Source organism: Neomonachus schauinslandi, chromosome 8 (genome assembly GCF_002201575.2).
Source record: "Neomonachus schauinslandi chromosome 8, ASM220157v2, whole genome shotgun sequence".
NCBI classification, from domain to species: domain Eukaryota; kingdom Metazoa; phylum Chordata; class Mammalia; order Carnivora; family Phocidae; genus Neomonachus; species Neomonachus schauinslandi.
In genome coordinates, this window is record NC_058410.1 from 101,284,433 (window position 1) to 101,311,177 (window position 26,745).

The 26,745-nt window shown below is 35.5% G+C and overlaps 1 protein-coding gene across 1 annotated transcript in view; it reads left to right on the forward strand.

Moving 5' to 3' along the window:
- The first annotated feature begins 329 nt into the window (after positions 1-329).
- Positions 330-26,745, forward strand: part of MMUT (methylmalonyl-CoA mutase) — a 32,129-nt gene continuing 5,713 nt past the window's right edge. The window contains exons 1-11 of the mRNA XM_021691875.2: positions 330-513; positions 3,969-4,393; positions 5,661-6,028; positions 10,061-10,218; positions 13,271-13,442; positions 14,656-14,904; positions 17,909-18,020; positions 19,300-19,415; positions 21,731-21,846; positions 24,107-24,238; positions 25,413-25,560. Of these exons, the coding sequence (XP_021547550.2) occupies positions 4,009-4,393; positions 5,661-6,028; positions 10,061-10,218; positions 13,271-13,442; positions 14,656-14,904; positions 17,909-18,020; positions 19,300-19,415; positions 21,731-21,846; positions 24,107-24,238; positions 25,413-25,560 (1,956 nt within the window). The 5' untranslated portion in view covers positions 330-513; positions 3,969-4,008. The remainder of the gene's footprint in view (positions 514-3,968; positions 4,394-5,660; positions 6,029-10,060; positions 10,219-13,270; positions 13,443-14,655; positions 14,905-17,908; positions 18,021-19,299; positions 19,416-21,730; positions 21,847-24,106; positions 24,239-25,412; positions 25,561-26,745) is intronic.

Sequence of the window (26,745 nt, forward strand, 5' to 3'; positions counted from 1 at the left end):
ATCAAATATTTCAATCCTTGGCCCCGAAGGGCAGATATGGAAAACCCATTTGGAAAATCACCTCACGCTCCTGAGATACAAGCCGCGGAGTCTGCCACAATCGCTTTGGCCGCAAAACTCATGCCGCAAGATGGATCCACCAGCGGTTTAAAAGCTTTCACTGATCACCGACGACACCTCTTCAATCCTCCAGGGAGCCACTGCCAGAGCAATTCGCGCCCAAACCTTTGAAAAACAGAGGAGGCCCGGAAGTGGGCGGGTAGAAGCCGGAAATGCGGGTGGAAGAGGCGGGCATCTTGGTACAGTCCTAACGTCATCAAAAGCGCGCCCACGGGAGCGCGATGAGATTGGCTGCAGGGAGGGCGGTGTCGGCCTACGCCCCCTGACTTCTCCAGCTGGCTTTTGCGCAAGGTCAGTGAAGGCTTCGGCTGTGTGGACCTCTGGCTCTCAGGGCTTGGAGCTCCGAAGTCCAGCCGCCCTCTCCCACAGCCGAGGTCAGAGACAGGCCGGCCAGTGAGTAAGACTGTGCACCTCGAGATACGTCAGCCTTTCAACTCCCTCCATTCTTCTGGCTCCTCTCTCCCCACTTACCCCGTCCTCTGAGCCTGTCCTTTTTCTCTTCCCACCTTCCTTATTTACCTTCCCACTATGACGGCACCCTGCTCTCCTCTACCTTCTCCTTGGGTTTAGATTCTCCACCGACCTCTCACTTTCAGCGTGGTGTGTGGGAATTAGGAGGTACTGCTGGAAAGAAGGTGCTTGTTCGCCTCAGAGGCCATGTCTCCATCTTCCCTGGCCACCCCAGCACCCCGAGGTTCCGCTAGGCAGAGGGCGCTTGCAAGATGACGCGGGGGTGCTCTGGCTCCACAGCTGCCTCCCCTCTAGGCTGCGGCTCTTGTTACTGTGAGGTTTTTTTTTGTAAGAGGTGGCAGGACTGAAGGTGACTTTCTGTATACAGGTGGCGGTAAGGGTGAGAGGTGAAATAGGAAAGACAGGTCTAAATTGATATAAAACTGTAAATTACTAACTTGTTCTGTTTGATCTTGAAAGAGAGCAAGATGTCGTCATCTCCAACCCAAATTGGCTGAACATTGGAGGTGGCTAGCCTTTCCTGCAGTATTAATGTTTTCGAAACCACATTATTTGAAAAGTTATTTGATTCAGAACTGTGGGTATTTTACCCATATTTTGGGGGGCTATGGGGGTGGGCTTCATCATTATTCTTTAACACATTCTAATCGTCAGTAACATATTTGCTTTACATTTTGCTTCCTTGGATGCTTGAAGCATCTTCATGGATCTTCTGAGAAAATTGAAGTGTTGTTGCCATCAGCAGTAGTTGTGTTCTTATCTAAAAATGCTGTCTGTTTTCAGCCTTTACCAATTTGCCATGTGATTTTCTGGAAGTCACCTAATAGAGGGCTCTTTCCTATCGTTTGTCCAGGTTTGGGGAACCAGTATTTTATGTAAATGAGTGTGATATGTCCTGTCTACAAATCTAGACTCAGGCAGTTTTCAAGTTACCTTTTATATCTTTACTACTGTAATGGTTCAGTCATAAATTAATTATTTTTCTCACCTACTTTTTAAGCTAGTACATGTAGTTTATGCTTGCAAGAAGATTGATGACAAGGACCCCATGGATATGATAGGATAAAAATCATAGTAGCTTTAAAAGAATAATGGGAATTGTTTTGTTGTATTTCTGTTTAGAGTTTGTTCTATGTACTTTTTACCCAGTTGAACATACTGCATTTACAATGTTTTATCCTGACTCTTTCACTGAATACTTTTTTGAGCCTATTTCCTTTTTAAAGAAACTAAGCATAACATATTTTAAATTTGACTTGTGTATAATATATTTACAGATAAATGCACATATCACAATTGTACAGTTTGACGAATTTCCACAAACTGAGTACCTCTTTATAATTAGCGTTTGGAGCAAGACCATCACCCCAAAGCTCCTCTTGCTCCCTTTCTGTCCTAGCCACCATAAGTAACCACTCTTCTGACTTCTAACATTAAAGATTAGTTTTGTGTATTTCCTATATATGTATATATATGTGTATATATATATATTTTTTTTTAAGATTTTATTTATTGGACAGAGAGAGAGAGCACAAGCAGGGGGAGCTGCAGGCAGAGGGAGAGGGAGAAGCAGCCTTCCTGATGAGCAGGGAGCCCGATGTGGGGCTCGATCCCAGAACCCTGGGATCATGACCTGAGCCGAAGGCAGACGCTTAACCGACTGAGCCACCCAGGCGCCCCCTCTAAATATATTTTAATAGCTACATGAAATTCTGTCACTTGTATGTACTATTCACTTATTCCTACATTGTTAGACATTGAAGGTGTTTCTAAATTTTCTTTATTACAAGTAAAACTGTAGGAAACATGTATTTTTATGTAGTAACTTTCCCAGGAGTGTTGTTCCTCAGTGGAATGGCATAATCCGTTCTGACACTTTTTGTACGTACTGCCAATTTGCTTTCCAAAGTAGTAAAGGCAGTTAATATTCCCCCCAGGGGTTTATGTCTTTTGTTTCACAATCCCCTAACAAATGTTGGGTATTCTTATTTTCCTTTAAGCTTCATTAAATCGATAGGTAGGAGATGGTATGGGAAATACAATTTTAAGCTCACTTTACTTGTTGCTTTATACATTATATGGCATGATGAATATATTGATAAAATTTACATCTCAAAATCTTTTAAAATCCTAGGTTCTGTATGTTGAGGCTGTATGACGCTGACATATATTTAGTAATTCAGATGAAGAGTGGAATTTTGTTTAACCTTATTTATTCCTTTATTTCTCTGGATCTTAATTTCTACATCTGTAAAGTAATGAAATCAGACTTAGTCACTTAGTGTAACACCGTGCTAGTTATCAGGAATATACACCTCTAATGTAGAATCAGTTTATAAACTAGCAGAGAAGTATATATATGCGTATGTATATATATTTATATAAAATTATATACACATGTATTTGTATAAATATAAAATACATCTTAAATATATTTTATATAAACATAAAAAACAGTGTTCTAATATATTGTAGTGTGGGGGATGACAGATGTGTAAACAGAGAAAGTGCTGTGGTATGGATTACTAAAGAGCTCATTTAGCCCAGCTTGTGAGTTCAGGGAGAGGCTGTGAATATATTATTTAAATGCAAGGACTCTCAAACCTAGTGCTGCCTGCGGTTTAAATGCTGGCTCTTCTGTGCCTTAGTTTCCTCATCTGTAAAATGGGGATATATTAATACCTGTCTTGTGGTGTTGTGAGGATTAAAATGCTACTCTGTGTAAAGTCCTTACAGCAGTGCCTGGCACATAGAAAGCCCTGTGTATTGGAGATGATGCCTTAGCCACATTAGCCAAAGAGGAACATTCTAAGTAGATGAAAGAGCAAGAGCAAGTCACAGAACTTTGATATATGCAGGGAGCTGTAGGTTATCCAGTATTTCTAGAACAAAATGTGTAGAGGACAAAAGCAGTGATGAGTCTGAGAGGTATGCAGAGATCAAGTCATAGAGGCCTTGAATGCCTTTTTGTCTCGCTCACCACTTTTTTCTCCAGCACCCAACACAATGCATGTCATAAAGTAGGTATAAAAATATTTTCAGTGAAAAAATTAGGAGGTTGTATTTTATCCTTTACATAATTCAGAGCCTTTGAAAAATCTTAAGTGAAGTATGACGTGATCATATTTGCATTGGTGTCAGTATGTAGAATGGATTAGAGGATCTAAGACTGGCGGTAAACCCAGCTAAGAAAGTACTGAGGAAAAAGACTAGAACAATGATAGTGGTTGTGGAGAAGAGGGGCCAAAGTTATAAAATACCAAATATAGGAACCAGAAAAGGAGAAGAGATACTAAAATGCCACCTTTATTCCCTTCTCACCAATAGTTCCCATTTTGCCTTTTGTAAATACATGTGTACTCTGCTTCTTTTTCTAGGCCAGTTCTTGTTCCTTTTGATTGTTTTTCATGGTCCATCATGTTGAGGGCTAAGACTCGGCTTCTTTTGCTTTCACCACACCACCTGAAGCAGCTCAAAGAGTCACCAGGATCCAGGATTATATGGCAGCGACTTCTGCATCAGCGACAACCCCTTCATCCAGAATGGGCTGCCCTGGCTAAAAAGCAGTTGAAAGGCAAAAACCCAGAAGACTTAATATGGCACACTCCAGAAGGGATCTCCATAAAGCCTTTATATTCTAGCAGGGATACCAAGGACTTCCCTGAAGAACTTCCAGGAGTGAAGCCATTCACACGTGGACCATATCCCACCATGTACACGTTTAGGCCCTGGACTATCCGCCAGTATGCTGGTTTTAGTACTGTGGAAGAAAGCAATAGGTTCTATAAAGATAATATTAAGGGTGAGATTTTAATGCAACACATAATATTTATAATCAAACATACATTTCCTGTTCTTGGCTTCTTTTGAAGGGAGACTAGTTAATCTCTGTAAAGATGATAGTCACTTTATAATTTTGTAGTCAAGACTGTACTCTGAAAGATGAATGTTTTTCAACTTCCGTGGTCAAAAGAATGGGTGAGCCAGATTAAGGTGCTAAATTCTTGAATGCCAGCAAAATTAACATGCAGGTTATGGACACATCTGGATGGCACAGTCAGTTGAGCATCTGACTCTTGGTTTTGTCTCAGTTCGTGAACTCAGGGTCTTGAGATCAAGCCCTTTGTTGGGCTCTGCGCTCAGTGCTCAGTGCAGAGTCTACTTAAAAAAGACTCTCTCCCTCTCCCTCTGTGCCCCCCCCAAATAAATAAATAAATCTTAAAAAAAATGCACATTATGTAAAAGGAATTAGGTGAAGTTGTATGATAAAAACAGACCTTGGCTATTTCTTTGAGAAGCTTTTAATTAACATTGTCAAGATAGGAATTGAAGGGGGAAATGGTTTAAAAGATGCCCAAATAAAGTAATAAACAATTGATAATGTACAAATATATTTAGTGCAGTCTGGCATTCATGTCTCTGAAAATTATATTAACTACTATTTCTTCTACGTGGTCTGTATTAAAATCATATTGTTTGAATGCTAATTTTGAGGACTTATAAATGTATATTGCACATGGAGTATTGACCTTATGTTTAGTCTAGACTATTTTAGTTTTTTTCATGGTGTTCCTAATTCTGTTTCCCAGAATATTTGAATAGCCAAGACATCTTGTTATGACCATATTAAATACAAAAACAAAAATAAGTAAGCATACAGATACAAATGATGTTAACTATTTGTAAACAGCCAGATCTTTTCATGAATCTTAAAAAGATTTCTACTTTAAATTATTTAGATAAGGGCAAAATAGGTAAAGGGGATTAAGAAGTACAAACCTTCAGTTATTAAAAAAAATTGCTAAGATAAAAAAAAATCCTCAGACATGAGATAAGTGAGATGTTTTATTCTTTCTGTTCTGCAACTCATTTTGTGCATTTTACCACATAGTAAACAGCTTAGGAAAATGAAATGTCTTAATTTGTTTTGACATGTATGAGCATAAAAATGTCTGTTTTAAAAGTATACAATGATGAGACGAATCAACACCTTTAGTAGTGTTAATTTAAATTAGTTTACTTTGATGCCAGACTCCTTAAACCTACATTGTTTTTCTTTATGTATTTAGCTGGTCAGCAGGGATTATCAGTTGCTTTTGATCTGGCCACACATCGTGGATATGATTCAGACAACCCTCGAGTTCGTGGTGATGTTGGAATGGCTGGAGTTGCTATTGACACCGTGGAAGATACCAAAATTCTTTTTGATGGAATTCCTTTAGAAAAAATGTCAGTTTCCATGACCATGAATGGAGCAGTTATTCCAGTTCTTGCAACTTTTATAGTAACTGGAGAAGAACAAGGCGTACCTAAAGAGAAACTTACTGGTACAATCCAGAATGATATACTAAAGGAGTTTATGGTCAGAAATACTTATATTTTTCCTCCAGAACCATCCATGAGAATTATTGCTGACATCTTCCAATATACAGCACAGGTATTTTCTGCTTCTTATGGGTTTTGCTTTACTTCTTTGGATGTAGGAATTTTTATAGTATTATAACCTAATTTGAATTTGATAAGTGAGTCTGAATAATAGTTTTAATATAAAGTCAGAGTATGGGTTTTATTTGTATGTGTGTTGTTAGTTTGTATTTTTTTGCTTTTAATGTACTCATTTTATACTCTGTTACCTATAGGATTCTGGGCATTAGACATTTACTGTATTTTTCTTTATTAAAATTTTTATCTTCTGATAATTGTTAGAATCAAGGAGGGCTCATAATTTATACTTTTTTAATTTCTTTCCAGAATTCATTTTCAGTTTTGAAGTATACACTGGTGTCAGACAGCTGGGGATCAAATTATCAGCTTAATAAGATATCACTTGTATCTGCATCTACAGTGAGGTTCCTCATATTTCACCCCTGAATTAGGTTCATCTTCCCCATCAGAGTGGTGGGAAAAGAAGGTTCTTATAGTGTTCCTATGTTAGTAGTAATCCCTCCACAGGGAAACATAAAGCTTCATCTTCCTCTGAGTAATTAATATGTATTTTCCTGCATCACTCACATTTTGCTGCTTGCTGGCAATTCTCTGCTTCTCTTAACGTACCTTAAAGTTAGACTATATTATTTCATGGCAAAGGCCCAATGTCTCTTCCACCATGAAACTTTTTTTTTTAATCTCTTACTCTTATAATTGCTGTTGTCTCAGAACTCTTGCAAGCATTGCTTACTCTCCTCATTGATATTCAGCCTTTACACTTGGCAAATTTATTTATTTTCATAGATCCTATTTGCCTATGTGAACTGTATTGTCTAGAATTGTATATTTTTATCCCCCTTTTCAATTTCAAGAACATATGCACAGGATTACATTTAGCAGCGTGTGACAAATGCACATACACAAATAGCAGTAGCTTAAACTAAGTAGGAGTCGATTCTCTTTCATCTAAAAAAGTTGGACAGTAGGCTGTCAAGAGCTTGGTTGTATGGTAGCTCCACAGTCATTAGGGTTCCAGGCTCCTTTAATCTTGCTTGTCCTCTATTGTTAGTATGCCAGCTTATGGTTGAGGAAGTGGATGGGCTTGGATGTGTCCAAGCTCCTCTGATATAAGGTAAACTTCGAGAAGGAAGAAGCCCTAATCTCATTTGTATCTCAGTGGACACCCATAGTAGTGAGAGAAGATTGGAAGTATAGTCCTTGTATATGCACTCTGCATTTATGGTTCAGGTATTACAGGAGGAGAGTGGAGAATTGAGTAGCTAGTAGCAGTTTGTACAGTTTGTGCTGTTATGTACTTGGGCATTTCACCTTTTGAAAGCTCCTAATGTCATCTTTAAGCTCAAAATTGCTTTATATAATCCTTCATATAAGTGATAAAAATGCTGGTTTCATATACTGATCTAATAAAGTTATACTGAAGTACTTTGTAAATTGTCAACTTCTATATTTTTTAAAATAATTTTAATTGTAGCAAAATACACACAACCTAAAATTTCCTATCTTCACTGTTTTGAAGTGTACAGGTCATGGCATTAAGTACATTCACCCTGTTGTGCAACCATCACCACCATCCATCTCCAGAACTCTGCATCTTGCAGAACTGAAACTCTGTATCTGTTAAATAATAACTCCCCATCCTCCTTTCCCTCCAGCTCCTGGAAACTATCTTTCTACTTCCTATCTCTGAATTTGACTACTCTAGCTACATCATCTGAGTGGAATCATACAATATTTGTCTTTTTGTGACTGGCTTATTTCACTTAGCATAGTGTCCTCAAGGTTCAGCCATGTTGTAGCATGTATCAGAATTAATCTCTTTTTTAAGGCTGAATAATATTCCAATATTCCAGTATTTCTATTATTTTTAAAGAAATTCTACTAAACTACTCTTTGTAGAGAAGCACCTGTTTGTTTTATTGCTTTTTATTTATAAACTCTACATACACTCAAGTAGTCTCTCACTTCCATGTAATTCAATCCCCTTATTTTTTTTGCGATGGAACATTTTTCAAGTGCTTTTGGTTAATTATAAATAAAATATTCAAAAATGTAAATTACAGATCTATAGCTTATGTTAACAACAAGTAACACTTTTTGAATGCTTACTGCATACTGGCATAATGCTAAGTGTTTTAGGTGAATCATTTCATTTAATCCTACAACTCCATGAGGAAGGCATAATTACTACCTCTGTTTTATACTTTAGAAAGCCAGGGAATAACAAGGGTGAGAAACTTGCCTAAAGTTATATGGCTAGTTAAGTGACACAGCTAGACTTCGAGCATTCTTTTTTTTTTTTTTTTTTCCATAGTGGCTGCACCAAATTTTATTTCCATCAACAGTACACGAGGGTTCCCCTTTCTCGACATCCTTGCCAACACTTGTTATTTCATATACTTTCTTTCTTGCCCCAGGACCTTTGCCCAGACTGTTCATTTTTCTTAAACATTCTTTCCTACTCTCCTTTTTAAAACCTGACTGATTCTTGTTCATATTTCAGGTGACAGCTTTTTTTTTTTTTTAATTTTTTTATTCTTATGTTAATCCCCATACATTACCTCATTAGTTTTAGATGTAGTGTTCCATGATTCATTGTTTGTGCCTAACACCCAGTGCTCCATGCAGAATGTGCCCTCCTCAATACCCACCACCAGGCTAACCCATCCTCCCACCCCCCCTCCCCTCTAGAACCCTCAGTTTGTTTTTCAGAGTCCATCTAGACTTCTAGCATTCTGACTCTAGAGCCCATGTTCTTAATTACCATATTGAATATCAATGATTTAGTTTTTATTATTTTATGTTTGGCACCTCTTGGGAAGGATAATAATTTGGGGGCTTGGGCAGAATATGTGTGATATGTACCCTACCTAATAAAAAGTTTTAGAATGGTGGAAATGTCATCTTTTTTCTAATCTTTTTATTTTAGTTTTTTAAGTAATCCCTGCACCCAATGTGGGGCTCAAACTCACAACCCCAAGATCGAGAGTCACATGCTCCATCCACTGAGTCAGCCAGGTGCCCCCTGAAATGCCATTCTCTTAGTGATTTTGGCAGGAAAAACACCTGTCTGGGATATGCTTAGCATTAAATGTCATGCTAAGCGAAATAAGTCAGAGAAAGACAATTATATGATCTCACTGATATGTAGAATTTAAGAAACAAAACAGAGGATCATAGGGGAAGAGAGGAAAAAATAAAATGATGAAATCAGGGAGGGAGACAAACCATAAGAGATTCTTAAGCATAGGAAACAAATAGGGTTGCTGGAGGGGAAAGGGTTAGGAGGATGGGATAACTGGGGGATGGAAATTAAGGAGGGCACGTGATGTAATGAGCACTGGGTATTATATAAGACTGCTGAATCACTGACCTCTACCTCTGAAACCAATAATACATTATATGTTAATTGAATTTAAATAAAAATAAATTTTAAAAATATCACAGTAAATCAAATTGAAATCTTTGATTTTTAAGCCATGTATTTTATCCTGTTTTGTTTCAATATATAGTCCTAAGGATTGAATCATTTTCTCTCCCCTCCCCCCCACCATATACTTGACTTTACTCAAATAAGGAAATTGATAACTAATAAAACTTAAATTTATATATTTTTAGCAGATTAGCCCAAAGTTATGAGATCTTAGGACCTCATGAGGTCATAGTCATTGGTTTAGAATTAAAGATGGCTTATTCAGTTGTCAGACTAAAGGTTGCATTCCTAACCTCAACTAACTAATTTCAGAGTTTAAACTTTGACTCTAAAGAATGGTTAGTGCAGATTCTTTTTCACTAGAAAAATAAAACAGGTGCAGTTTTTAAGATGGTTCGTTGAATCACCACTTAAATTGAGGAGTGAATTAAATGTAACAAAGTAAGCATTAAATATTTTCAGTTAATACTAAAGACTACTTAGTATATCTGAGTTGAATATCATTTAAAAATAATAGTCTTTTAGAAAATGGGTTTAATAGAGCCTTTTAAAATTTTTATTCACTGTTATATTTTTTATTATTTTATGTAGCACATGCCAAAATTTAATTCAATTTCAATTAGTGGATACCATATGCAGGAAGCAGGGGCTGATGCCATTCTGGAACTGGCCTATACTATAGCAGATGGGTTGGAATACTGTAGAACTGGACTCCAAGCTGGTCTGACAATTGATGAATTTGCACCAAGGTGAGTAAATTGACCTCAGACATTGTCTCAATACTAGGAAAATTTTCAGGACCAATTTACAGTAGATCTACTGATAAAATAAATCGGTATCTATAAATGTCATACCTAGATCCTCTTATGTTTTATTGGAGTAATAATGAGAAAATAAGCCAATACTGTGTATAATTAAAAATCAGAATTAAATTTGACTACTTTTTGGTAATTAGAAGAATCTTGTTTCCAGCTATTCAGAAAATACAATTACCTGACATATTTTGACAATTAAAAGGTCAACATCATATTTCAGGCGTATTAGCTTTTATTCTTTTAATTTTCCATTTAAAAAAGTCATTTATTTCATTTTTTTTCTGTTGCACTTACGTAATATAAATGTTTTGGAATGCACAGTGCTATTTAAAACATTTTTGTTTCAAAATAGCTTGTTAATAAAGTTGTATGAAAAATACAGAAAAGCTTGGGGTGCCTGGGTGGCGCAGTTGGTTGAGCATCTAACTCTTGGTTTTGGCTCAGGTCATGATCTAGGGGTCCTAAGATCGATCCCTGTGTCAGGCTCTGTGCTCAGTGTGGAGTCAGCTTGAGATTCTCTCTCCCTTTCCCTCTCCCCCTCTTGCTTGTGCTCTCTTTCTCTCTCAAATAAATAAATAAATCTTTAAAAAAACGTGGAAGAGCTTTGAAGTTTATGAAATGCTTAAATTTGGTGATCAAAAATTGATCAGCTAAACAATAATTGCTAAGTTTTGCTCTGGGCTGAGTACCAGCTTATGTGCTGGGGAAAAAAAAAACTTGTGAAAGACATGACTTCTGTCCTCAGATTGTTTATAGACTGGTGAATGCTCCTTTATACCTTTATACATATTATGACAGCATTTCTCAAAGTGTGGTCCAAGGACTCTTCAGGGTCACTACCCTTCCTGGGGTCTTTCAGGTTAAATTGTTTTCATGATTGTATTAAGACTTTATCTGCCTTTTTCACCTCCATTCTTTCAAAAGTGTACACTGTTGTTTTCCAGAAGCTACATGATATGTGATGTTGCAACAGATTGAATGTAGAAGCAGATATTGATTCCAGCTGTCTTCCCTGAAGCCACACATTAGATTTGCAAAAATGTAAAACAGTGACTGTTTTATTACAATTTTTTATTTTAGCAAAGTATAATTATTTTTCATAAAAGTGTTAATTATGTTAACATGTTTGTTGTTGTTTCTAAATGAATTAATATGTAAAATATTGATAGATATTATCCAAATAAAGATTTGTTGGGGTCTTTAGTAATTTTTAAGAATGAAAAGGTATCCTGAGACAGTATTTGAGAACAGCAGTGTTAAGAACTTCCCAGGGTATATCAAGAATTTTTACTAGTTTTTATTTATTTATTTTTATTTTTATTTTTAAAGATTTTATTTATTTATTCATGAGAGATAGAGAGAGAGAGGCAGAGGCAGAGGGAAAAGCAGGCTCCCCGCAGAGCTGGGAGCCCGATGCGGGTCTCGATCCCAGGACCGTGGGATCATGACCTGAGCTGAAGGCAGATGCTTAACTGACTGAGCCACCCAGGCGTCCCTAATTTTTATTAGTTTTTAGTTTCTTTACTTAAGGCTCACCTTGTCTTATATAAAGAAACACAGTCTTTGTGTCTTTAGGCATAGGCAAGTAAACTAAATGTATAACTCAGCTGCAGAATATAAAATAAAAAGGAGTAGTGGGTTTGGGGGCAATTGGAGAGATAAATGCCTAGACCAAATATATAATTATTCTTTAAAAACAAAACAAAACAAAAAACAGGAAAACTTTCTTGATATCCAAAGAAAACAAGTTGGTGGTTTTAGTCCTTTCACAGGTGACTCCTGACTTACATACCAGGTATTCTTGAAGTATTTTATTTTTGGATAGTGATTCATTCTTTATTTGAGGGCACAAGAGGAACTTCTTTTCTAAAAACCAAAAAACCAATTTTTAAAGTGAATAATTCCTACCTGAAGCAAATAATCACAGCTCTTTCTTCTGTGTGCCTAAAACTGTACTTTTATCTGTTAGGTTTAAAGTTACTTAAGTATATATGCTTTGATTTTTTTTAATTAAATTTTTTTATTGTTATGTTAATCACCATACATTACATCATTAGTTTTAAATGTAGTGTTCCATGATTCATTGTTTGTGCATAACACCCAGTGCTCCATGCAGAACGTGCCCTCTTTAATACCCATCACCAGGCTAACCCATTCTCCCACACCCCTCCCCTCTAGAACCCTCAGTTTGTTTTTCAGAGTCCATCGTCTCTCATGGTTCATCTCCCCCTCTGATATCCCCCCCTTCATTCTTCCCCTCCTGCTATCTTCTTTTTTTTTTTCTTAACATATAATGTGTTATTTGTTTCAGAGGTACAGATCTGTGATTCAACAATCTTGCACAATTCACAGCGCTCACCATAGCACATACCCTCCCCAATGTCTATCACCCAGCCACCCCATCCCTCCCACCCTCACCACTCCAGCAACCCTCAGTTTGTTTCCTGAGATTAAGAATTCCTCATATCAGTGAGGTCATATGATACATGTCTTTCTCTGATTGACTTATTTCACTCAACATAATACCCTCCAGTTCCATCCACGTCGTTGCAAATGGCAAGATCTCATTCCTTTTGATGGCTGCATAATATTCCATTGTATATATATACCACTTCTTCTTTATCCATTCATCTGTCGATGGACATCTTGGCTCTTTCCACAGTTTGGCTATTGTGGACATTGCTGCTATAAACATCGGGGTGCATGTACCTCTTCAGATCCCTACATTTGTATCTTTGGGGTAAATACCCAGTAGTGCAATAGCTGGGTTCTAGGGCAGCTCTATCTTCAACTTTTTGAGGAACCTCCATACTGTTTTCCAGAGTGGTTGTACCAGCTTGTATATGCTTTGATTTTAATTCAAATTAAATTGTTTGAAATTAAAATCTGGACACTATTTTCTATTAGTGTGTGATATAATTAGTTTTATTTTCCATTTTATATTGTTAAGCTTCATCAAATAATGGACTTAACATTACTATTTTAGGTTGTCTTTCTTCTGGGGAATTGGGATGAACTTTTATATGGAAATAGCAAAAATGAGAGCTGGGAGAAGACTCTGGGCTCACTTAATAGAGAAAATGTTTCAGCCTAAAAACTCTAAATCTCTTCTTCTGAGAGCGCATTGTCAGACATCAGGATGGTCACTTACTGAGCAGGTATATATATATTTTAAAGTATAGATGTTTAGTAAAGTCATATATTGTCTTACAAGCAACATAGCGCAGTCAGGAAGTAGATTTAAGAACCCATCTGTTAATATTTGAAAATTATAAGTATTCTGATGCATAATGCACATTTAATGTTTTTTAACACATATTATAATAAATAAAACTGGCTCCCTCTAGTGGTTAACAATATAAAATCATATAAATCAACTTACCTGTAATGCTGTTTTACCTTTTTAAAAGTAAAAAAAACTGTGTTGATGAGGAAGAAGTAAAAACCATAATTTAGTTAATATCAGTCTTAAATAATTTTGAGTTAAAATTCTTAATATAAAATTGCCTGATTAAAATTTTGTGCATATATATTATTTATTTTAGTTATGTGTTCATGCATGCAAACAGACCCATTTAAAGACTATTATCATTTGAGTAATTTAATTTCATTCTATTAGAAAGTTGTGTGGTAATCTTTTTCCATGCATTTTATTTACATACTAAATTATTTTGATACATTAAAAATAATTTATAACTTTTTTTATTTTAATTTTTTTTAAAAGATTTTATTTATTTGACAGAGAGAGATACAGCAAGAGAGGGAACACAGCAGGGGGAGTGGGAGAAGGAAAAGCAGGCTTCCCGCGGAGCAGGGAGCCCGATGCGGGGCTCGATCCCAGGACCCTGGGATCATGACCTGAGCCGAAAGCAGGTGCTTAATGACTGAGCCACCCAGGCGCCCCAATTTATAACTTTAAAGTTACATTGCTTTTATACACTTAAAAGTGAATAAAAACTAATATAGCCATATTAAATATGACTTCAGGTACTTATAAATGGAGAAGTACAGTTTCAGGGTTGGAAGGAACTTTAATAATCATTTTTGTCTTAACCTCTTTTTACAGCTAATGAAGCTAAAGTTCAGAAAGGTCCAATGATTTACCCAAATCACAATCAGAAACAGAATGAGTCGCAGATTTTTTATCTCATAGTACATTGTTCATCTGTTTCTTTGATCATTTATTAATAAATCATTTGTTGAGTGCCTGTTAAATCTGGCTTGTTAACTAATTTGTCTAAATTTATTGGATATTCTGAAGCCTAATGTAGACATTGGCAAAATAAGTATGCAGAAGCCACTGCTTAATCATAGCATCTTTTATCAACTGTTGCCTTGTTTTGACTTTTTCCTTTTCACTAAATGTTTTAGGATCCTTACAATAACATTATTCGTACTACAGTAGAAGCAATGGCAGCAGTGTTTGGAGGGACTCAGTCTTTGCACACAAATTCTTTTGATGAAGCCTTGGGTTTGCCAACTGTGAAAAGTGCTCGAATTGCGAGGAATACACAAATCATTATTCAAGAAGAATCTGGGATTCCCAAAGTGGCTGATCCTTGGGGAGGTTCCTATATGATGGAATCTCTCACAAATGATGTTTATGATGCTGCCTTGAAGGTCAGTTTCTCTTCTTTGAAACTTTGGTTTTAAGATTTACAGATTTATAAAGATTTATAGGTATTTTGATTTATAAATCAAATCATTGATAGATTTATATCAAGATTTATAAAATGAGAGAAAAAGAATTTTAGATTCAACTTTAAGAGTATACAAATGGAAACATAATTTAAAAATATATTTGTATTTGTAATAAATATTTTGTTCAAAGAGTTAAAAAGACTGTGAGTGTTAAAACGTTATAACATAAAAAAAACAGTTCTTTGTCTTCTGCTTGCTTTTTTCCTGCTTCCTTGAATCAATACATCTTTTTTTGTTTGTATCTCCATATTTTAGAATTACACATATATACAAGGTCTAATTCCATCAATTTTAGGCATTATCTATTGCTTTGTAGTATGTAGTTTAGTATTTTAGCTGATTCTTACCTCTGCTTTTTCTTGTCTCATAATACTACCAATACAATTATATCTGAATAGTATATATATCCTTCTGAAGTCCTCCAGTGCTCTCATTTGATATCGACTGGTTTCTCTTTAGACGTGCTGACCATTGCGGCCCTTTGACTGCCCTTTGCCATTATCCTGGGAATTCTTTTTACCTCTGCTATGTTGAATCTGTATCTTGAATCCTGTGTCTACCTCTGTTGATTTATCCCTTGTTATTTTGAAGCATACCTCATAGGAACCTCCTCTAAAAGTGTAAATGGGAGATGACTTATATGGAACTTCGGATGTTTGAAAATGTCTTCGTTCTACTCTGGTATTTGATGGATAGTCTGACTGTGTTTGAAATTACTTTCGTTTGGAAGTGTGTAAGCGTTGATCTACTTTTTATCCTAACTTTTTATTCTAGCTTCCACTATTTCTGTTTAGAAATCTGATGCTATTTTCACTCTCAGGAACTTTCTAACAGTTTTAGGATCTCTTCATTTTTGAGTTGCTGGACTTTGGTGTGTGTATTTTTTCCTGCATTGTACTGGACCTTCGGTGGGTCCAGTACAATTTTTTATCTCCCCCATTTTTCATGTTCTCATAGCCCTGGGAAATTGTCTTGTATTACTTTTTTGATAATTTCCTTCCTGCCATTTTTTGTGGTTCCTCTTTCTAGAACTCCTAGTTATTGGATAAGGACCTCCTTAAAAGATACTCTGATGTTCTTATCTGTTCTATAACTCATCCATGAGATTCTGTTTTGTTTTCTTGGAGAGTCATCAACTTTAAATTTCTACTTACTTTAAAATTCATATATCATATTTTTAATTTCCAAAAGCTGAGTTTTGTTTTCTGATTTTCTCCCTTGTATATTATACTACTTGTTTAATTAAAACAGAATCTATTTTTTTCCTGAGGATATTAATTACATTTTTTGAAGTTTTCTTCTACATCCTGTATTGTCTGTTTTCTCTATGTGCCTTTTGTCTTTAGTGGTATTATTCAGAATGCAGGTTTTTATTTCAACAAGACATCTTGCCCTTGCCTCTTTCTGTACTTGATGTTTGATAGCCCATTGCTTTTCTGCCAAAGTAGACTTTGGTTCATTTTCTGCAGGCAGTAAACTTTGGTTCTCTTCACAGAATGGGAGAGGGGTAGTTACAAATTCTAAAGTAGTCCCCCATCTTTTTAGCTTCCTATCTTACCTTTGGCTTCTTTTGAATCCAACATGAATTCTTATTTCTTGAATTCTTCAGGAAAAAACAAGTTTAACTTTGTTCTTTTCTGCTAAGTCATATACTCTTCCACCATTCCTTTTCCCACCATCTCATGAATATATGAGGCTGTGATTAGAGGCTTAGATGTTTCCTAGTATCAGTAAAGCTGGAGTTATATCATTACTCTGCTGCTCAAATCAAAACTAAAATTGCATTTTGAAATATATTTTTAAAGAATATTTATTTGGGCGCCTGGGTGGCTCAGTTGGTTAAGCGACTGCCTTCGGCTCAGGTCATGATCCTGGAGTCCCTGGATCGAGTCCCGCATCGGGCTCCCTGCTCGGCAGGGAGTCTGCTTCTCCCTCTGGCCCTCTCTCTGTGCTCTCTCTCAAATAAATAAATAAAAATCTTTAAAAAAAAAAAAAAAGAATATTTATTTATGTGACCATGAATACTTTACTTAGTAACTGAAAATAAAGATGAGAGAATTGATGTGATTTTTAGTTTTTTTCCAAGACTTGAGTGAGACGTTCTGTGTTTTCCAGAATCTACATCTTAGTTTTTCTGTTTTCAAGTAACTTTAAGTACATAATTTCTTTTTTTTTTTTTAAAGATTTTATTTATTTATTTATTAGAGAGGGAGCAAGAGAGAAACAGCATGAGAGGGGAAGGGTCAGTGGGAGAAGCAGGCTCCCCGCTGAGCCGGGAGCCCGGTGTGGGACTCGATCCCGGGACTCCAGGATCATGACCTGAGCCGAAGGCAGTCGCTTAACCAACTGAGCCACCCAGGCACCCCCCATAATTTCTTTTTTAAATTGAGATATAATTGACATATATTGTTGTGTTAGCTTAAGATATACAACATGATGCTTTGATATATGTATGAATTGTGAAGTGATTAACAGAATAAGTTTAGTTAATATCTATACCTCACTGTTATAAAATTGTTTTTCTTGTGATAAGAACTTTTAAGATCTACTGTCTTAGCAACTTTCAAATACACAATAGTGTATTGTTAACTCTGTAGAATTTCTTTTTCTTTCTTTCTTTTTTTAGTTTTATTTATTCATTTAAGTAATCTCTGCACCCAACGTGGGGCTCAAACTCACCAACCCAAGATCAAGAGTTGCATGCTTCCCTTGACTGAGCCAGCCAGGCACCCCTAACCCTGTAGAATTTCTAATTAATGCTCTTGAAGTCAACTTAATTCTTTTCTTATGAAACATTAAACTTACAACTAAAATAGTTACGACTTTATTAATATTAGTAATTATGTGATGTAACCAATTTGTATAGTTTATAAAAAAATCTTTATATTCTTTTCCAGTTTTATTAATCTCTTTTTCTTATTAGCTCATTGATGAAATTGAAGAGATGGGTGGAATGGCCAAAGCTGTAGCGGAAGGAATACCTAAACTTCGAATTGAAGAATGTGCTGCCCGAAGGCAAGCAAGAATAGATTCTGGTAAGATAAAATGAAAACGTTTATGTGTGAAATCCTTACTTAAAAAGAAATATTAATTTCTGTTTGAAGATAACATATGTAGTTAATAAAACAAAAATAATGGAAAAATGAAACTTGGATAAAGTGTTTCTCATCTCTATCTATCTACTTATCTCTCTCTCTATCTCTCTGTCTCTCTATCCATCTCCCTGTTTGCATTTTTGCATGCATGGATGCACACAGGTAAGCATATGTAGAGTATGTGTGGAGGTATGCCCATTGTATATACATGTATAGGTGGGTATCTCCAGCATTTAAAATTTTTTTTTTTTTTAAGGTTTTATTTATTTATTTGACAGAGAGAGACACAGCAAGAGAGAGGGAACACAAGCAGGGGGAGTGGGAGAGGCAGGCTTCCCGCTGAGCAGGGAGCCCGACGCGGGGCTTGATCCCAGGACCCTGGGATCATGACCTGAGCCGAAGGCAGACGCTAACGACTGAGCCACCCAGGCGCCCCAATCTCCAGCATTTTAAAGATGATATTATTATTGGTCATTGTGCTTTGCATTGGAGTATTTATTCATTCAGTCAGTCAACACTTTTTTAGTATTTAGCATTTGAGGAACTGTACTATGTCTGGGCATACAACTGTGAATAGGTCAGATAAGCTCTCTGCACCCTTAGAGCTTACATTTTAGTAAGAGAGAGAAAATGAGCAAGTAAACAAATAAATAAACAAGATAATTATAGATTGTGATGAGTTCTATAAAGGAAATAAGGGGAAGGGGTGGATGGCAGGATGTCTTTAGATACAGTAATAATCTGATAGTTTGAGGCTAAATATATTCTTACTATGTTAAGGAAATGTCTTTATAATTCTGGTTTATTACTTACAAATTTTAAAAGTACTTTTTGTTAAAAGTGAGAATTCAAAAATACATTGGAAATACTTTTGGATGTGAATCCTCTTCCTTATAAATCTTGATGTAGCTGCTATTATTATTTTAATTTTGTGGTGTTAGAAGAGGGTTTATCAGAAACTCTAGGGAAGCATATAGTTTGGGAGAATAATAAAAGTCCTCCCTTACAGAGATTCTGATACATAGCTGTTCTTTTCTCCTCTCATCCCCATTTTATTGGGATTTGCTTTGCTGATCTATATTGAAGTTTCATTAAGATTTAAGAATACTACTTAAAAATTTTAAGCTTATAAGGAAAGTATTTGATGATCAGAGCATTACTATTAGGTAATTATTTGTGAATAGAATCTACATATTATTTTCCTCTGGAAAATTAATAGGTTCTGAAATAATTGTTGGAGTAAATAAGTACCAGTTGGATAAAGAAGAATCTGTGGAAGTTCTGGCAATTGATAATACTTCAGTGCGTAACAAACAGATTGAAAAACTCAAGAAGGTAATAATAGCTATCATTTTTTGAGTGCTTTCTGTGTTCTGGGCACTGTAAGCCCTTACATTGTCTTGCTTAATCCTTATAACAACCACATGAGGTGGGTATTATTTCCCAACATTTTAAAGTTAAGGAAACTAAAGATAAGGGAGATTAAGAAACTTGCCCGGAATAAATAATTGAATAGCCAAGACTCAAATCTAAGTCTGTTGACACCAAACACTCATGTTTTAAATCATTACAACTGCTTCTGTGAAACTTACATATTGTTATTAAAAACCACTATAATAATAATAATACCTCCCATAATTTACAGATTAAAACAAAGGCTTAAATGATTATGTAACTCACTCAAAATTAAAAACAAATTAAGTTCAGAGTATCTGAACCCACGGCTTCTCACTATAATTTGTTTCCACTAGACCATGGCTTCTGATACTACTATGAAAGAATCATTTGCTTTCGTTTTTTTTTTAAGTCAAATATATCTTAATGGTGCTTTAGTAAGATAGTTTATAAATGAAAGATAATTATTTTGATTGAAACTACAGTACTATCCTAACTTTATTTCCAATTTCTTGCCAAGATGAATCAATGTATGTGAGATACCAAGATAGATAAAACATATTCTTATAGTTGTAACTTATATATTTCTATTGTATGATGCTACCGTGGTCTCTTAATCTCTGGCTTTTATAATTACTGTTATTTCTAAGGCAAGAAACTTGACATTCTTCAGTGATCTTTAATGGTTTTCCTCGGTTTACTTTCCCTGTGATAATTTAAGATCTTTTTTCCCTCCTCAGTTTAGATGTTCTTTAGGAATCTAATAGAGTTTGTTCAGTTAGACTGAATGCACAACTATTCTCTTCCATTTTTTAAAAATATATATATTTTTAAAGATTTTATTTATTTGAGACAGAATGAGAGAGAGAGAGAGCACATGAGAAGGGGGAGGGTCAGAGGGAGAAACAGGCTCCCTGCCGAGCAGGGAGCCCGATGCGGGACTCGATCCAGGGACTCCAGGATCATGACCTGAGCCAAAGGCAGTCGCTTAACCAACTGAGCCACCCAGGTGCCCTGCTCTTCCATTTTTTTAAATGGCAGACGTTTAATGACATTATTTCTTTTTTCACCCTCAATCAGGAGATAATGACTCCTCTCACATTTTTGTCATTTTTTAAAAAGGTACTATTTAGGATGTAGCATTTTATTTTCAGTCATCACAAAAGTCTCAACATTTATTATATTTGGAAAACTTTTCTTCTCTCTTATACTTTAGGCTTTTATTAACTTTGCACCCTCACAGCTTGAGGGGTTCCATTTGCCATAAGTGATGTTAAACTTTATTTCAGGCAAGAGAGAAATTCACTAGTGATGATGGAATTGGGTTTTTCCTTGCCCTTAGTATAGGATTTCTGGTCCACTTCTGCTTATAGGTATTATATATTAGTAGCATCTTAAGCAGTATCATATTTTAGACTTTTTTATAGGTAGTGTAAACTTGTAAAAAATTGGATTTTAGATAACTTTGGTTAGGCAGGTTGTTGGCAGAGCAGAGTAGAGCTAGGACCTGAGGGGAAAAGTTTTTGACCATGCTTTTCATTGTCTTTTTGTCTCTGTTGAAGTATTTCTCATTATCTCTTTTCTCTCTTTTTGGATTATTTTTATTTTTATTTTTTAAGCCCAACACAGGGCTTAAACTCACAACCCAGAGATTAAGACCTGAGCTGAGATCCAGAGTCCGACGCTTAACTGACTGAGCCACCCAGGCAGGCGCCCCTCTTTGGATTATTTTTAACTAAAGAAAAATCATACACATACATATTATTACCAATATATTGTTAATTAGCTAAGGAAAACAACATATAACTGAACTGTTCTTGAAGTTGTGATCTATTATTATTATTTTTTCATCCTTGTCACTATTATTCTTTAGTGTGCCTTTGAAATTACGCATGTAAAACATCTACCTGTTTTCGATGTCTTGTTACATTAGTAAAGCCTAAGTAGCATGTACTACTTGGGAGAGTCACCACTATTATTTATTGTTAACCTTGCTTGTTTCTGATTTATCAGGATTATGCAGAATTCAGTATTATTTTAGGAAGTCCTTAAATGTTTGTTGAATGAGTGAATGAATAAATTGAATGAGTATCAGACCTAGGATACATATTATTCTCTCCTTTTTTTTTCCTTTTGTTTTTGAGTTTAGGATTATGGAACAATTTCTGTGTGATGTGTATCAGTGTCTGATTTCCTGATCTCTGTTTTATTCTCTATTCATGTAAATTGTCCCTTTTCTTGACCTTTTTCATAAGGTCAAATGCAGCAGGGATCAAGATTTGGCTGAGCGGTGTCTAGCTGCACTTACTGAATGTGCTGCCAGTGGAGATGGGAATATTCTGGCTCTTGCAGTGGATGCAGCTCGTGCAAGGTGAGGGTATTTAAGTTTGGAGATTTCCAAATACCAGAAGTTGACCAGTTTAGCTTTTCAACGTGTACTTAAATAAAAGGTTGATCATATAAACCATGTGAGCTGAAATAAAAATATTGGAAACTCAAATGAAGTTAGTTTTTATTTTTCTTAAATATCTGTGCACTTACAGCATTCATGGTTTTTTAAACATATAAATATTAAGAGGCTTTAATCTTCTTAAATAAAATTTAAAAATGAAACATTAACATTTAAAATATACCAAACATGAAGTCCTCAGGATTTGAGAAAGTCCATCTTATGAGGGAAAATACCTTCAGGTCATTAGTAACTAGCTAATGTAGACCTAAACATTTCTACAAATAGATGAACAAAACAGGGCAAAAGTGATTGCTTTTGTCAAATTCAGTTACTGGCAAAATAAGGTAGTGAGAACTGTTCAGGTACATGTACTCATTTCCCATCTCCAGAGAAAAGCCAGAGGTTGGTCATTTTAGCAGCTAGATGGTAATGAATTATAAATGAACTCACGTATATTCTTAACCAAGGGCATCATGAAACCTTTCTGAGCAGGAAACATGCTTAAGCTTTTCCCTTTCCTTCACTGGATGAAAGGTCCCTGAGCACCCCAGGAACCCATGTGCCAGAGTGCAGTGCAGGACACAGTGGAGCTGGGTGGCCAGCTAGCCAAACAGTGGCTTTCCCGAAGACATTTTATTCATGTACAGTAGTTGGATATCACCAGGGTTTGAGCAAATAGAGCTTTATTCATGATACTCTAGGGTCCACTGTCCTGTAAGCATGTGGAACTATTCTGTAAGCATGTGGAGCTATTAAAGGTATATTAAAAAATCAACAAACAGATCCTGTAAACCACAGAAAATTTTCTCCCAATACATGATGTCACTAAATGAATTATTTTTGCTTTTGTTATTTATTGCTTAATATAATTAACTTTTTAAAAAACATGTTGTTTTAAGTGCTTAAGGGGTAGAGTAAATAGTATGTGGGTTGGGTTTTTGTTTTTTGGGTTTTTTTTTCCAGTTTTAATTTCTTAAAAATAAGAAAACTTCTCTGCTTACAGTCCTCTAATGGTCTCCCATGCCTTCTAAATTAAAACCTAATCTTAGCATGGCCTGCAAGATTGTGTGAGATATGACTCTGCTTCCTTCAAATGCTGTGTCCCCAGTGTCCTTCCTAGTTGTAGAACAAAGAGCATGTTTTTCTACCTCTCAAACTTTTGCATTTAGTACTTTCTTTTTCAGACAGTTTTCCCCCTTACGTTCCCTTGAGTTTCTCCTTCTCATCATTTAGGTCTTAGTCCAAAAGTTATATCTTCATATCTTCAATATCTTTGAATAGCTTTCCCAGAGACCCCATTTCACCTGTTTCACTGTGTTCGTAGTGCTTATTATCATAGGAAATTCTTATTAATTCATTAATTGTTGAATGAATTAGTGAACAAACGGATGGAATATGCTAAAAAACTTACTTTCTATCAAAATGTATCAGCAGGAGGGGCCCCTGGGTGGGTCGGGCAGTTAAGCGTCTAACTCTTAATTCCAGTTCAGGTCATGATCTCAGGGCTGTGAGATCAGGCCCTGCTTTGGGCTCCACGCTGGATGTGGAGCCTGCTTAAGATTCTTTCTCTCAAAAAAAAAAACGTTTCAGTGGGAATCTTGCTCTCTTTGCCTATTTGTATTGTTAAGTGGTGAATTATTCAGTAACCTTCACATGCTTATCTACTTATAGTTTTTAAGTCATTCAGTTATTTTTTAGTTAACAAATGTTAAAAAGTTTACTATGTATAAAGGCATCCAGAATCATTTTTCATAAGTATTCTGAGGAAAGATGCTTTCATCAATGCAGTAAAAAAAATTCTTATTTAAGCGAAATAAGTCAGTCAGAGAAAGACAAATACTATAAGATTTTTTTTTTTTAAGATTTTATTTATTTATTTGATAGAGAGAGACACAGGGGGAGAGGGAACACAAGTGAGGGAGAGGGAGAAGCAGCTTCCCGCCAAGCAGGGAGCCTGATGTGGGGCTCAATCCCAGGACCCCAGGATCATGAACTGAGCTGAAGGCAGACACTTAACGACTGAGCCACCCAGGTGCCCCCAATACCATAAGATTTTTGATGGCATAGTTCTTACTTAGGTAATAAAGTATGTCTAATTATATTGAATATTAAAGTCAGTAAATATTTTTATTTCAAATGATGTTAATAGAACCTCTATTTTATTATTTTAATATTTTAGATGTACAGTTGGAGAAATCACAGATGCTATGAAAAAGGTGTTTGGTGAACATAAAGCTAATGATCGTATGGTGAGTGGAGCCTATCGCCAGGAATTTGGAGAAAGTAAAGAGATATCATATGCTATCAAGAGGTAATATGTGAGATTTCTTTCACCAGAATGTCTTTTCTGTTAACATAATCCCCGTGAATCAACTGCGGGCTTAATTTTCTCACATATCATTTGGAAAATATTTGAATTGACTTTCCTGTTAGTCTGTAGTTTTACTAATATAATACTTTGAATTTTCACCATAGTTCCCTTTAGGAGTTTCTCATTTAAAACAAATGTTTTTTTAACTAACATTGATATTGCTTTATATCCCATAGGTAGTTATATTTCAGTCTCCTTACTACAGTATACTTTCATATTTTCCTAAGTTTATTCAAATTGTTTAATTGCTCAAATAATTATAAAATAATTTCCTGTTTGAAAATAAGTATTTGGTTGCTATCTATGCATAAATTAAAATCAGGCTCTCCGAACTGATAATAAAGAGCACTGTCAAACATGATTAGGAAATATAAATTAATATAAATTGATCATACTTCCCAGGTGTAAATGTAGCTTCCTGATGATTTTTTTTCTCAACCTTTGTAATAAATTTCCCTCTTTTTGTGTCACTAGTTATATATGAGATAAATATCAAAACATCCAAGTTGAAAGTCATCAAAATGGAACTTTTTTTTCTTTTAACAAAAACAAGTGTAGTACTTTTTAATGTGGGGTGTAAATTTATTGATTTAAGCTGGCAGATATTTTGATTATATGTCATTAGAAGACACTGCATCGCAGTCAGCTTGGAGGAGTTCACATTTGTGATGAGTAGGTGAGATACAGACAGTTCAAAGCAACTAGTGAGTCACATTTGTATAAATAACTCTGAAAGGCACCTTTTAATTTATATTTAAATATTTGTGCATATTATACTCTGGAGACTGGCTTACAAAGGTGAAAAGTTGTCATTTCCTCATCTTGCTTCACTGTGGTATTCTCAAGTGTTATGGGCTTATTGGCTGTGCCATCTTTCAGACTTTCCTCTAAGGGAAGGGTGGTAAGCATATCCAGGCTTTAATGGAATTCTCAGTTTAAATTAGAGATATTCACAAAATGTGAGTAAACAGATGTAAAGAGGTGTTTTTAAATAAACTTGAAAGATTTGCTGTGAATAAATTACAGTTTTTATGTCTTACCTTTGGACAATTAATATAGAAATTGTATTTTATTATTACTTTTTAACAACTGCTGTGTTTTGAAATGTTCTTAGGGTTAATAAATTCATGGAACGTGAAGGTCGCAGACCTCGTCTTCTTGTGGCAAAAATGGGACAAGATGGACATGACAGAGGAGCAAAAGTTATCGCTACAGGATTTGCTGACCTTGGTTTTGATGTGGACATAGGTCCTCTTTTTCAGGTACTGAAAATTTTGGGGGGAATTTCAAAAGAATGTCATAAATTACTTATATTTTGAACGAATAATGATAAGATGATAAACCATGATGATGTCTTTCAAGTTGTAAAAGAAGAAAATGAATTCAACAAATTCCCCAATTTATTTTTGAATGTATATAAATCCAGTTAATTATGACAGAAATAGGAAAGTAGTGTAATTTATGTTAATGTGCTTGTTTCTCAGATTTTGTAAAAATCAGTAACTAAAATTGTTATTAGGCATCTGAAACTGAAGGTTACTTTCAACGATCTTTTTATATCATTTATTGAGATTTGACTAATAATTTGTTGGAAAGATAACCCACATTGGATTGGTGGAAAGTGTTTTGAAGGGGAAATCAGGCATCAGAGTGAGAGAATATCATAATTAGATATCCTCTTCTTGTTATTCTCTAGTAGTATTTTATTTAATCACAGAATATTTGATCCAGCAGGCTAATAATTTGTTGGAAGTAAATGAAAGTGAAATTCTCTATAGAGTGATACAACAGTCATTCTCTATAAAATATATTTGGTTGAGTACATTGTAATAACTTTCGTATTACAAGCTTTATCCACTATATACTTATTGATCATCTACCAAATGCTAGGTTCTGAGTTGAATAAGATACAATTTTGTCTTCAGGGAGATTACAGACTCCTAAACAGAAAGAGATTTACTTACCAGTAATCACAGCAGAGTAATAGTTAATGTAATTAAAGTTTGAACAAGGAACTTGTCCAAGTATTCTAGGAACTTACGGTTGAACTGTGCCTTTTGGAAGCCTAGAGAGCAAGGCAGGGAAGGGCATGCTAAGAAGAGCTGGCTTGAGCAGAGGTGCAGATGTACAGCGTCATGAAGGCATGATGCCTTCCGGTGACTAAGAAGTTCAGTATGATTAGAATACAGAGCTTGGGACGGTATGTAGATTGTGATGAATAGCCTTATATGTGCCATTCTAAGAAGTATGAACATTATCCCAAAGGTGTTTAGGCAGAGTGACAATCAAATATATACTTTAGAAAGCTCACTTTCCAGGAAAATCACTTTCTGAAGTGGATTGAGAGGAGCTGGGACTGGATGCAAGGAATCCAGTTAAGATGTTCAGTAATCTGAGTGAGAAACAAGGCAGGCCTTACCCACGGCAGTGTCAGGGTCTTAGAAGAA